Source organism: Leptosomus discolor, chromosome 1, assembly GCF_034619465.1.
Source record: "Leptosomus discolor isolate bLepDis1 chromosome 1, bLepDis1.hap2, whole genome shotgun sequence".
Taxonomy (NCBI): Eukaryota; Metazoa; Chordata; class Aves; order Leptosomiformes; family Leptosomidae; genus Leptosomus; species Leptosomus discolor.
The window spans coordinates 85,816,058-85,830,170 of record NC_141391.1 but is presented as its reverse complement, the minus strand read 5'-3'; the positions used below and the strand labels follow the sequence as shown (position 1 = coordinate 85,830,170).

The 14,113-nt window shown below is 40.6% G+C and overlaps 1 protein-coding gene across 1 annotated transcript in view; it reads right to left on the bottom strand.

Moving 5' to 3' along the window:
- Positions 1-14,113, bottom strand: part of BEND2 (BEN domain containing 2) — a 33,114-nt gene that overhangs the window by 15,107 nt on the left and 3,894 nt on the right. Inside the window, exons 2-6 of the mRNA XM_086477269.1 lie at positions 11,128-11,274; positions 7,420-7,580; positions 6,139-6,210; positions 5,871-5,960; positions 1,782-1,886 (exon numbers count right to left, since the gene is read on the bottom strand). Of these exons, the coding sequence (XP_086333395.1) occupies positions 1,782-1,886; positions 5,871-5,960; positions 6,139-6,210; positions 7,420-7,580; positions 11,128-11,274 (575 nt within the window). The remainder of the gene's footprint in view (positions 1-1,781; positions 1,887-5,870; positions 5,961-6,138; positions 6,211-7,419; positions 7,581-11,127; positions 11,275-14,113) is intronic.

The window sequence follows — 14,113 nt, the reverse complement described above, 5'->3', positions numbered from 1 at the left end:
TCTTGAGAAAAGAATATAAAAATAAAAAAAGAATAGGCAAAATAAAGTTTAAAATTTGCCGGCCATTGACCCAGTCTGCTGAATTCTCAAAGGATGTCTCCACTGCTATGTTAGCTTCCTTCTAAACAAGAAAAAAAAAAATTTAAAAAATTACTTTCTCTCCTGGATGCCTCACTTACTAGCTGAAAACATTAAACGTTCAGATCTCATCTACAATGGAAGACTCCAAAGAGACTACGATAGACAAACTGAGAGACGGGCCACGCTTTCCACCACTTGCAGTACTTTCATTAAGGAACATATGCACCCTAAAGCATGCATTCTAGTTCAAATTACAAGTCACTAAGCAGGAGCTAACAAGTGTAGCTGACACATGTGGGTGTGGGTTTGCTTTTTTGTTTTTCTTGTTGTGTTCTTTTGTTTACAAAAATCTGATTATATTCCACCCTTGTAACCTTTAAAAATCTATGACCTGAAGAAAGGCTTACGTGCCTGAAAGTTTGTCCATTTCTCCAGCTATTGGAGTTGATCTAATAAAAAAATACTACCTTTACCACCAACCTTTCCTTATTTAGATACTTAGCCCATCACAGATACAACAATGGTATAGCTATAAAATTTCTACAGCATTCCTGATCGTTTTAAAGATAAAGTGCTAGCAGAACCTACGAAAATGGTTGTAACAGGTTGCATTTGCTAGCTTCCCCCTTACACATTATAGCAATAAAAGCTGCCTTTTTTAAAAAAAAAAAAAAAAAAAAAAAGCATTGCAGGTCACTTTTAATCTGCATATTAAAGCAGCTGCCATCCCACATGACCACAGGGGAGGGTAAGAGTGCATAGGTCACAGGGTCCAAGCATAGCTGATAAGACCAGTCTGTTCCCGGAATCTCGTATTTTTAGATGCATGGACAGTACAAGCTTGGAGTTGTCAACAAAAACATATTCCCTAATTGATAACTGACATGCATGAGAACGTTATCACTTTTATCCACCCCTAAAGCAAATGGCTTTCCTGATGTCTTGACATCTCCTGACAGCAGGATCACCTCTGCCACATGGAAAGCTTTGCAGTATTGTTGACAAAGAAAGGCCATTACGGATTTTACGACCTTCCTCAAAAATCATGTTATGTTTTCCTTTTAAAAATCATTGTTACAAGTAGTAATATTCTGTCTGCTTAGCAAACAGTGAATTGACCATATAGGAGCAATATGGATAGTGCATACTCTATATCAAACCTTCTTAAAAATTTTTTAAAAAGGCATTTTAGTAAAAAAAAAAAAAAAAAAGAAAAAAAAGAAAAAGAATTCTGTACTGTAATGGATATGACACCACACTGTTGAGTTCTAAAAATCAGTTAGTCAACTGAACCAGCCTGTGTGAGTGATGCATAAACTCTCTTCTAACTGGAGAAAACAATGAGATAGTACACAGTAACTTGTAAAGCAGCAACACCAATATACCCAAGTTTAAGAAGTAACCTACACAACTGATTTCTGTTCATTCCAATACAAACAGAATTCTACAGCACCTGGCACAGCATCCTGAATTTCCTGGGGGCCGCTGGCCATTCTGTGACCACTGGTCAATCACAATACAGGAGACCGAAGGTGACGTATAGCAAGAAATCTAGAATAATTTAACTGAAATGTATTTTAAGTCTACTATTTTGCTACTAATTTTACTCTTAGTGAAAGGAAAAGATTTTTTTTAAATTAAGCATCAGAGGAAGTGAGAGAATTAAAGAAAAATAAATGTCTTGGGTCTTTAATACTCACAGGTTTGAGCAGCAGCGGCTTTACACGAGTATGCTGCATTTCTGAGACCTTCCGATGAAGCAGGTCAAATTTTTTATCCAGTTTCTGAATTGCATCATACATGGCCTGTCAACAAATGGAAGAGTGAAAACACTATTGTTTCACAAGAACCCACTTGAAATCGGAAGAAATCAAGGAAGTTCAATTAAAAGCAAAATTTCCTCCCTAAAATTGGGTAAGATCTGTAAATTTGAGTTATATATTATATATATATTCTGTAAGCATAGATAGGAAACACAAATAACAGTAAATGTCACAGTAAAATGACTTCTCAGAGAAGCTTACTCTTGCAACTTTAACATGGCTGGCACTTTAAGGTTGTTTTTCCTGCTTTCAGTGCATGTTTTATTTTTACCAATTTGATATATTTTGTTTTTCACTGAAAAGCTGCTGACAAGCTCTACGGCAAGTTAGGTATTAGGATATGCTAGCTATTTGAAGTCACAATAAGTTTCCAAGTACACAAGTAGAAGGCTTGTCGGCAGCCACCAAAGTAATCAATTTCTAGATCACCAATGGGAAATATATTTAGAAAAATACTATCTGTAAAGTGAAAGTCCCAGCTGGAACTGAATGTAGCCAGGGATGTCAAAGACAACAGGAACAGCTTCTGTAAGTACACAGGTGACAAAAGGAAGGCTGGGGAAAATGAGGGCCTGCTGCCGAATGAGACAGGGACCTGGTGACACAGGACACAGAACAGGCTGAGGGATTCAACGCCACCTTTGCCTCAGCCTTTACCAGCCAGACCGGCCTTCAGGGATTCCCAGGTCCCAGAGACCAGGGGGAAAGGCTGGACCAACAAATACACACTGGGTGGAAGACAGTCTGGTCAGGGAATCCTTAAGCAAACTGGACACAGAGTAAGTCCAAGGGGCCTGCTGGGATGTGCCCACGAGTGCTGAAGGAGCTGGCTGACGTCACTGCAAGGCCACTCTTGATAACCTTTGATCGATCAAGGTGAATGGGAGAAGTGCCTGAAGACTGGATGGAAGCAGATGTCACACCTACCTTTGAGAAGGGCAAAAAGGACTCGGGCAACTACAGGCCGGTCAGCCTCACCTCCATCCCTGGGCAGGTGATGGAGCACCTCATCCTGGAAACCATTTCCAGGCAGAGGAAGGACAAGAAAATCATCAGGAGTAGTCACGGCATGGCTCCACCAAGGGAAGGTCATGCTTGTCCAACCTGATCAACTTCTACAAGAAAACGACTGGCTCGGTAGATGAGGAGAGCAGTGGATATTGTCCACCTGGAGTTGATGAAGGCTTTCAACGCTGTCTTCCCTAAGACCCTCACAGACAAGCTGCTGATGTACGGGCTGGATGAGCAGACGGTGAGGTGGACCAGTAACTGGCTGAATGGCTGGGCCCAGAGAGAGTCGTGATCAGCAGCACAAAGTCTAGATGAAGGCCAGTAACTACTGGTGTACTCCAGTGGTCAATACTGGGTCTGATCCTGTTAATATCTTCATTAATGATCTGTATGATGCGTCAGAGCGTACCCTCAGCAAATGTGTAGATGACACCAGATCGACAAGGGCAGCTCAGACACCAGAGGGTCATGCTGCCATCCAGAGGGACTTCAACAGCCAGGAGAAATGGGCCAACAGGAACCTCATGAAGTTCAACAAGGAGAAGTGCAAAGTCCTGCACCTGGGGACATACAACCCCAGGCACCAGCACACGCTGGGGGTCACCTAGCTAGAAAGCAGTTTGGCAGAAAATGACCTGAGATGTCCTGGTGGTTACTAAGTTGAATGTGAGCCAGCAATGTGCCCTTGCCGCAAAGATAGCTAATGGCATCCTGGGCTGCATTAGGCAAAATATTGCCAGCAGGTTGAGGGAGGTGATGCTTCCCCTCTTCGCAAATTGGTGAGGCCACACTTGGTGTGCTGTGTCCAGCTCTGGTACAAGACAGCACATGTACAAGAGACACAGACACACTAGAGAAAGTCCAGCAAAGGACCACTAAGGTGATGAAGGGACAGGAACACCTCCCCAGTGAGGAAAGTCTGAGGAAGCTGGGACTGTTCAGTCTGAACAAGAGAAAGCTCAGGGGCAAATCTCATCAACATATACCAATACCTGAAGGAGGTGGCAAAGAGGACTGTCAGGCTCTTTTCAGAGGTGCCCAGTGGCAGGACCAGAGGCAATGGGCACAAACTGAAACACAGGAGGTTCCCTCCGAACATCAGGAAACACTTTGTCACTGTGAGGGTGACTGAGCCCTTTCACAGGTTGCCCAGGGAGGTTGTGGAGACTCTCTTCTTGGAGATGTTCAAAAGCCATTAGGACACAGTCCTGGGCAACTGGCTCTAGGTGGCCCTGCTTGAGGATGGACGTTGGGCAAGAGGACCTCCAGAGGTCCCTTCCAACCTGAACCACCCTGTGATTCTGTGAAAATGAGACAAATGACGTATGGAGAAATCAACTCAGCCATGCCTTTCAGAACAAATGTGGCATTGAAATAAATTGCATTCACATTTTTAATAATCACATAATGAAATATAAAGAATTTGGAAAAAACCTACTTATTTTATTGAAAGTGTCTCATTTTCAGTCAAACCCCAAGGTCAAGTTTTCTTTCAGATGCTAAAAATTCCTGTTGCCTAACTAAAGCAATCAGGTACAAATTTTTTAAAGTACTATTTTAAAGGCCCAAATTTTCAGACATAAAAGCTAGATAAATCAAAGCACTCAACGTCCATCAGTTATTACTATATGTCACCGGGCAATACAGAAACTTTCTTCTTCAGTGCTTCCAGGATTTAGCAACTCAAACATGATGCTTACACAGCAATTTAGACATACACTTTGTGCCACAACGGTATAAAGGAATTACATAACAAAATATTAATCTAGTATTGAAAGGACACTGTCAACTAAAATAGTATCAGGCATATGTCGTCAGCTATTACTGCAAAAACCACACAAAGATACTATAACTATACGAGTTACAAAGAGGAAATGTGTCTTCAACTAACTAAGGCAATTTCTTTTGTTGATCTACAGCATAACTAGACAGAGAAATTTTTTAAAATACATATGGTGATGAAAAAATTGCTAGATGGATTTGTAGTAGACAGTCTTTCAAATTATTTTCAATTTTATCAAAACCAACAGTTACGCTTCAATATGATAGCTGTCTTTTAAAAAAAAATTAAATATCCTTAGACAAAAGAATCTGTAAGATCTTCCCAAAGTTTAGAAATATCTCAAAGAAGCACTAAAAGACCTTAAATCAGTGTGGACAGAACAGGCGTTATTAAAAGGCTGCTATTAACAGGTGTTATTAAATGGGCAGATTTACTGGGAGGAGGGGATAACAGTGGGGTGAAGGAGATGGAAGGGGGCTAGTAGCCAGCAAAAGAGGCTATAGCTTCTCAGTAGTGCTCCTTGCTACAGCACACATTTCCAGACTAGGGGCAAGAACGTTAGTCAAACAATCTTAGTCAATTTTCTTCCACAGCATTGCTGAAAATATGCTTAAGGAGATTTACAAAACATTAATACGTGACTACAAGCCACTCACAAATTATCCTCCCTAAAGCATGGCCTGAGTGTCTTTCATGCTATAGAGTACTGTGACTCCAGAGTCACATAAGTGCTCACCTGAATAAATATGGGATGCTTTTAATTTTCAATCTTGCCAGCTGCTGCTTCAGAACTCAAAAGCAAAGAACTTGCCGAAACAACACTACCAGATTTTGGCACGCTTCTGGCAAGCCTGACGTATTTTCAAAAGCTGGGTGTGAACGACAGTCAGATTTTTCCCATTACTGTGAAGCCCCTCCCAATAAATCACTAGACTTTACAGGTTGTGTTAAAGCTTAATATTTGAAAAGTATTCTTGCCAGCTATGGTGTGAAAAGTTCAGAGAATAAGAAGTATGTTTTCAATGAAATTATTGAAGTTAAGTGGGCAACTAACAAATGAACAACTGGAAAGGATGAAGTCATAGGTTACCAACTATAGAATGCAAATCTTAATGAAATTTAACTAAAATTGTTTAAATGCCATTTCGGATAGAAAGAAAAAAAAAAAATACCTGGCAATAACTGAGGACCTCCATAAGAGTTTTCTGCTGATCTCCAGTGTAGGAAGCTTCTGTGTAGGAAGCTTCAGATACAATACTCCCCTTTTTCATCAAAATAATAAAAAGAAAAGAGTGTAAGCTAGTAATATGCAGTCTTCGGATACCGTATCAAGCCAATAAACCCCAACTTCAAACCTCACATGTTATTTTAGTCTACCCCAAAACATGCATCCCCGAAGCAGCTTTTCAGAGTCAGTCAAACAAAAGAAAATTAACTTACACATTCATAGTCTGGTTCATACTCATAAATGACACTGTCACCATCTTCATATTCTCCTTCCCTGGTTCTGATCTGGGAAATAACGTAAAGAACTTTTAATTTTTCGATTAATGAAAGAATTCAAAATATAAACTACAGAGAGAATCTGCTAGGAATCCAACTTGGACACTTTCAGTTGTAGCTATATTCCCTCCCCTGGCTACTAAAGGACCCAAGAAAGCAAGACTTAACGCAGTCATCTCATTCACGTGCCTGTGGTTAGGTCATACGAATACTCATTTCACTTTTAAGAGTATCTTATTATGGTTTACCATAAACCTCTTGCAAAGGTATACAATAATATGTATTTTTATTTGGTTATTCTAAGGCCATCTAACTGTAGATGTACTATATAGCCAGGCTTCTGTAATTATGAGACTTCATGTAGATTTTCACACTAATTTAAATAAATCAATTTGAAAAAAATGTGTATCTATTTCAATGGGTGTATCTCTGCATGCAGAAGCTGTAAAAATGTCTAAAAGACATAATTTTCTTACTGCTTTAAAACTGCTTTTAGACAGGAATCAACAGTGCCACCACCTGGGCAACTCTGACGTTTTTCTTTACTGGATCAGAGCAGTTCCTGTCCACCATACATCACGGATTTCATGAGTCTGTTGTTGTTTTGTGGGGGTTTTGTTTTTGGTTTTAGTTGTTTTGTTCTGTTTTTTTAACTAAGCAATATTTAATCAGGTCTTACTTTAAAAAAGGAAGGTTGGGGGTGTGGGGGGTGTGTTTTGTTTGGTTTACAATAGACAGAATTAAACAGAATGGAACCGCTTTTACAGCATTAAAGACATCTCAACTGCTGGAATTTAAGAATTAAATATGGCAACATGAACTAAGCTTCAGACTGCCTCAAGTTAAAAGTATACGTGGTCTGTCTTTGGACAAAATTGTTCATGGAGGTAAACACTTGAATTCAACATTAAGTTTCAACTCTTATTATCCTAAATTGCACAAATAGACTTTTACTGAAAAAAAATCACAGTATCTACATGAGAAATTAGTACAAGTTACTCTCTGCTGTTCACTAGCTGTTGTTATACACATGTACAGTATTCAGCACAACAAGGTTTTTACTCTTGCTAGAAGCTGCCACGAACTACGTGGATATCCTACCCACACTTCTTCACTGGATGTCAGCAAATGAGCATACAAAAGTGAAGGAAAAAGTGACATTCCCAATAACATTGAAACTGGCCTCAAAACAAAGAGCTACTGTTTGGAGAAACATACCACATTCTGTCCCACTAAAGTAGGGGCAAATCGTTTTCTTTTATTATGCGAAAACACAAAATCCATTTTTTCAGGGCTGTGACCATTTCCTCTCTGCATACTTGCAGAATGGCTCATTTGTGATGCCACTCGTTCGGCTAGCACTGATAAACCTTCGCTTCCTGGAAAAGTGAAGAGAAAGCAAAACACGTCAGCAGGTTTCCCATTTCATTAAACATTTTGCTACAAAAACCATGCACAGTCATTCATTTTTTTGCTTTCAAACTGCTTGGTTATTTGAAAATTACTAGCATATTATTAAATGCTTACTAATCCAATTTATTTAGATCTGAAATTATAAAATCAATTTACTATTCTTTCTTCCAAACTCTCTCTAGCCTTCATTTCATTTGCCTTGGTTTTCACTATTGATTCCCTGTTCTCATTTCCATGTCCAACTGTACAAAGTCACTAAATTCAAAACCCCAACAAAATCAGTTAACTGAAACTCAGGCATGCCACCCACAAAGTAAAACACAGTTCCCATTCGTTTAGCCCTCAGCTGTTCCTTCCCTACACTTACAGGGTCCCCCCAGTTTTGTCACTGAGGCACCGTGCAACAAAACAGGTATCTCCTCTGTTGAGCCAGTGTAGGTCAGGGACTACCAAATGCAAACTATCCACAAGTGGTACACAAAATGCCTCCACCTCTTCACATTTGGGCTTGGCACACAGTTAAGAAGCCATTACCACAGCTTGGCACTGCTCTGTCCTTATTCTTTTGAATGCCACACGATTGCCAGACCTACCTTTTGAAGCATGTTAAAGGATCTTCCACGGTTAAGAGAGAAGGCGCACCTCTACTGCCAAATCTGCCTGTCCATCACTTACAGGCTTCTACCTCAAACTTTCAGGAAAGGGCTATGGCAGCTCTTTTGAAAAGAAATAAAAACACTCTTAAGAGGGGAAGAAGAAGAAAAAAAAAACCATAAACTAACTATTTCCCCTTGATTTCTACATATTTTAGCTGTAAATGGGCTAAGCACTACACAGATAACAAGATATAGATAAGAAAATATATTAAAAGACAAGTATCACTTAAGAAGCTAAACAAGACCTTGGATGGCTTCCAAGAAATAAGGAGAAAAACTTGGCTGGCATATAAAGGCAACACCAAGTCTCCACGATACTATCTGCTGTAAAGAGGCTTTTTGGAGCTTAGGCCAAGCTGAAAAGGAAAGGTGGGGCTGTTTTGTGGATACCTACAGTAAGTTCCTCCCAAGTAAAAAAGGGCTGCATGGGAAAAGTTACAAGGGTACTTCCTACTACTTTTGCAAAACAGTGGAACTAATTTCATGGCCCAACTGGAAAGCAGAACTATTATGTCAGAAGGAAGAGAAAACAAATCCAATGAGACAGGGACAAGCTAAGAGAAATACTGAAAAGCAAAGACAACTTTTCTTCTATGTGCTAGAAGAGGAAGGGCCAGGGGCAGGACAGAAAAGTAGTAATATATTCCGTATTGTAAGCTAGAAAAAAAATTTTCTTTGCATTAAGAGCCCAGACAAACGTGGTAGCAGAGCTGACAGATGCTACCTAGGGATCTGTGGTAGATTTAGTGTAGTTAACATAATTTTGAAATCACAACCAATAACTGAGTAATAAAAATACGTATGCAACTACTCAATATTTGTTCTTTTAGGTGAAGATTAAAACCTACCTACCCTCCCACCCAGCTCCAGAGTTTGCTTGCTTTCCCAGATTGCCCCACCCCTCTGCTCCCTGCCACAGACCAAGCTAACACTCATCTCCTAGCACTAAGCACCCCCAGAAGTGAGAGCCTGGGAGATGGCAGCACACTGTGGGACCCAACACCAACACAGGCAAGAGGACATATTGAAAGTAGAAGGGGTGCAGGGCAGAAGGATGAACACACTGGCACAATGTAGTCCCTCAAACTTCAGACACTTTCTGCAGCCAAAACAGGATGCTACTTCACCTGGAGAAACATTAGGTCCCCGATTTAATTATATTTTAAACGTATTATGCTTATGTTAAAACTGTTTGTCTTCTAATTAGCTTCCCAAAGTTGTATTTAGGTACAAATACAATGACCTAAAAAAAGTGCCATCAGAAGTGATGCTGAGTTTGTGGGCATAAATGGTAACCAAAAAGCATACTAGAAGTGTTCTGCAGCAGGCAGGGAGAAATAAAGACCTAGATCGGTTGATGTTGAGCTTGCTCTGCCAGCTGAGTCTCTGTAGGCAAGATGATAAGAGATAAAAGTAAAAGAAACTAGTTTGGACAGACAGAACCAGATCTGAAGAAAAGGCACTGCCCTAGGAGATACTAGCCTAAGATGATAGCTGAATAAAAACCATCAGAGAGAATTTCAGTTCAAAGAGTAAAGTTCAACAGTTATATTCAAGATAAACTCACATCATGTTTCAGTCATACATCTCACTATACTCAATTTTAACCAGACAATACGTAATGCTAACAACCTACAGAAGCTATAAGCCCAAAGATGACACAACCATCTTTTACCTTTTAAAAAACAGTCACAACCACTCACTATGATTCCTTTGGTGATAATGAAATAACTACTCATGTCCTGAAACCAAGGTCAGCAACTGTCTATGACAATGTCTTGGGCAGGAATTTTAATTTTTGTTCGTATTATTTTTAAAACATAGACAATCCCCAAAGTAAACCATCCAAACCATCCTCCTCCTCCAAATATGTTTTTAGACATAAATGTACAAAAAAATGACAGTACACTCTACTGTCAAGTAGAAGACCAAAAAGATTAAAGGTTCTCAGCGCACCTAACAACATTAGGAAACAGAGATGCAAGTTGACTCTGCTGAACAGAAAATCTGATGAGATTCTCTATAAAGTCAACTGTATGAATAAATACAAAAAAATAAAAATCAAGAAAATCAAGTAAGTGCTGTCACTTAGTTAAAGCCATTCCTTGCTAACTTGGTAAGACTGCTACTGGACTTACTAAAATGCTCATAACAGCTATGATTAATTTTTGTCTGGCCCAACGGAGAATTGGGTAAGATTTCTGAGAGACTTTGACCTTGCATGTTAAAATAAATACAATTAATTAAAGACAATCACCGAAGGCTACTTACAGCTAACAATTTATCACCTTAAACAACCATCTTACTATCATTGCACATCAGTATCCCCAGTGCTCCACTAAATTACACTGGACAGTTTATCTAAACAATTCATTTTTTGGGTTAGGTTTTCCATGACATTTATTTCCCAAATTGCTTGATAATTCACAGAATCACAGAATGGAAAGGGTTGGAAGGGACCTCTGGAGATCATTTAGTCCAACCCCCTTGCTGAAGCAGGTTGCACAGGATCACGTCCAGGCGAGTTTTGAATATCTCCAGAGAAGGAGACTCCACAGTCTCCCCAGGTTCATTCATTCTTAGGTATACTTACTCTATAAGTAAGTAAAAGCCTGTCTTTTTAAAACATACATAATATTTCAGCAGGTTCATTATTAATAAAGACCTCTAAAGTAATAACTAAAAAGGTTCCTCTTTTTGAATGCATTGCCAAGCAATTTCTATAAAGTAGCTTTCTAATAAAATACGTTTTAAAGATATGGGCAATACAGAAAGCATTCAAGACTGCAGCACTGAACATACAGCATTAAAACTAGCCATTAACTACTAGGTAACAATAAAAATGAAAAGTAATTACCATAGGCAAGTTGAGCCACATGGTGAACACCACTGTTTACTTCAGAGTTTTGTTCCATCGACACACAGCTTTGTGCTGACAGTCCATTTTCTCCATGGTCAATAATCAGTTCTTCAACATCATCCTCCACATTCACAGCTACATAATCTATTAGCATATGCAGAAAGAGAAATAGGTAAGACTAGACACCATTCTGCATATCAGATGTCAATTGTCACACTTGTATCACGTCTAGCATTATCTGAATTGTACCACAGGCTAATTTAAAATCAGTTTCACTTTAGCACTTAAATGCGAAGTCACTTTTAAACACAGGCATTGAGGTTTTAACACGCACTAGAAGGGAAGCAGCTTACTATTGCTTAATTGGCAGGATTCCTGAAACTATTCCTACAGCGTCCAGCTTCAACAGGAACAGTTACAAGCCAGTAACAAGCACTTCTGAGAATTCCACTATTTACTTTCAAGCATATGACTAGACATACTAATTTGGTTTTGAAATTTTACTGTCATAAATAAGAAGTGCTTAATACACTTTAAACAAATCAGTCTACAAATCTAACTGTGTATTTGGTATTCAGATCAAACCAAAATACAAGCTCCCAATGTGATGCTGTGCAGAAACACTGAATGGCAAGTCTCCAGTACCAAATTTTTTCCAGTTAAACATTCTACATCAAGAAAAAATACCCTGGTTTCAGAATAACTGCATTATAGCTATTATAGCTAGACCTGGTGGTTTTGGGAGGGTAGGGGAGGGAGTGGAATTTCTTCTTGATGAAACAAATTAATGGAAGGAATCATACTGTGAACCACTCAAGTTAGGAAATAAAACTTAAATTCAGGCAGCACACTTGTGTAATGACACACTAACTATATGAACACATGCCCTTTTTTCCACAGGATCTCTACCCTGTTCAGTGCACAGGACGGACAGAGCTCCAGGAATGAATCGGGGCTGTATAATTGGTTCTTTACACTTACACAAACAATTCACTCCAAGGCCTGCTCTCTCTTGCCACTAAGAGACCAAAAGGTGGGAAAGAAGCTGAATTCCACAACTCAAAGTCTTCCCTCTGGCCAGTACTCCCATCTAATCCAGAAGAAACAATAGAGAAGGGTTTGGAGGGTCTAGAACAACTCTCCGCAGCCAAATCTCCGCGGGAACAACTCTGTGCAGGTCGGCATGTTCCAGCAGTCCTCCCCACCACACAGTGAGCTCCACAAAGCCCTTGAGCATTGGCAGCGGCTCTGTGCGGAGCCCAAGCGCCTGGCAGCGAGCAATCCCTCATGGGAGGCGGAGGGGAGACCACCCGCCAGCTCGCTCCTGCAGTGCCTACTGCATTAAGGGGAGGAGGTGCTGGGGGAGCAGCTCTCGGGGGGACCAGTGTGGCACCATGCACCAGGGAGGACCACAGTTCCTGCAGCTGCGGTGCTTCTTCCCCATCTGCACAATGCACACGGCAGTACCAGTACTGCATATACACAAGCAGAAATGGGTCTAGGACAGTTCAGCTCAGCAGTGCTCAGGTGGTCAGCTTCACCCCTGCGCCCAGAGCTGCTCCCCGTGCTGATGCTCCAGGGCTTTGCGGAGCTCACTGCACGGCAGGGAGGACTGGCGTGGTGCTGCGCAGCAGGAGGGACTGCTGGCATCTGCCAACCCATGTAGAGTTGTCCCCGCGCAGAGTTGTCTCGTTCCAGGGTTGGGATTTGACTGTCACCAGATTAGGAAAGACTACACCAAACTGAGGCTGTGTTCAGAAACACCTGTCAATTGCCATGCAGTCAATAGCTACGGTTACAGTAGTAAATGAAGCCAAAAAGCTAGCTGAGGCACAGTTGTCCTGCAAAAAAGGAGTTCAGCTGAGTGGACATGAGCTGGTATATGCCGCTCAGGCTCAAAGAAATAGTTCTTGGCCAATTTTAATTAGCTGTATAGAAGTAAACAACAGGACTACTCATGAACTCAATTTAGGTGCAGCTTTTAGCAAAACACTTCAGTGATGTTCACTGGCTGAAGTTCATTGCAGGCTAACGTGAGTTATTTGGATGTGTTGAATTATTTAACTGCCTCACAGGCACAAATTCTATTTTTTGGACAATCTTTTAGTATTCTACCTACTTTGGGAGAGAGTTAACTAAGAGTCAGGAAAATTGCACCTGCGACAAAGCAGGTGGGAACAGAATCCTCTCTGCCAACTTCCCCAACCAGTATGCCAGGTTACTATATGGCCTGACAAGGGCCCCACTTACAGCTGGGTCTCTGCTGCCCTGCAATCATCTTTCTACCCGTAGAGAAAGTGACATGAGTTGTACTTTACCTGTGCAACCCTACATCACACAGAATTTACCCCTATATTCATAATATTTGCCACAAATCTCATGCCCCACTTTGGCACACAGGAAATAAGGCGGGCTAATCAAGCCTGGTTGATACTGAGAGCAAAGTTCTGTCTTCCATGCCCTCCATCACCCTCCCTTAACTACGTTTCAAAATCAGAATTTCAACAGTACAGTGGACTCTGGGCAGAAAGTGTTTCCGTAAGTCTGCAGCTACAGCAATTCACATCTGGAGGATAAACATGAGCCAAACAGGAATATACAGAAAAGGAAAACACCTCACTTCCAAAAAATATCCAATTAATTACAACACATTTCTACAATGATGTGGAAGCAATGCAGCAACAAGCACTAGGCTTTCAAAACTTTTAACCTCCAAGATGGTGGTCAGGATCCTCCTCATCCCCAGGGCTTTTAATTTCCATCACACATTGCTGAATACGGCTGCTGTCGTGCAGGGAAAGGAAATTATCCCTTCTTCACAATGGCACTCTTTCACGGACAGTCAGGAAATTCCGAGATTAGAACACATAACCCATTTCCATGAAGGTTTATCAGCACTTATCGTCACCGCAACAAGAAGGAAAGCTGCTCCAAGAAACGTAGAACCACCTGCTTTACACCAAGCACTTATTTCTTTTCCTAA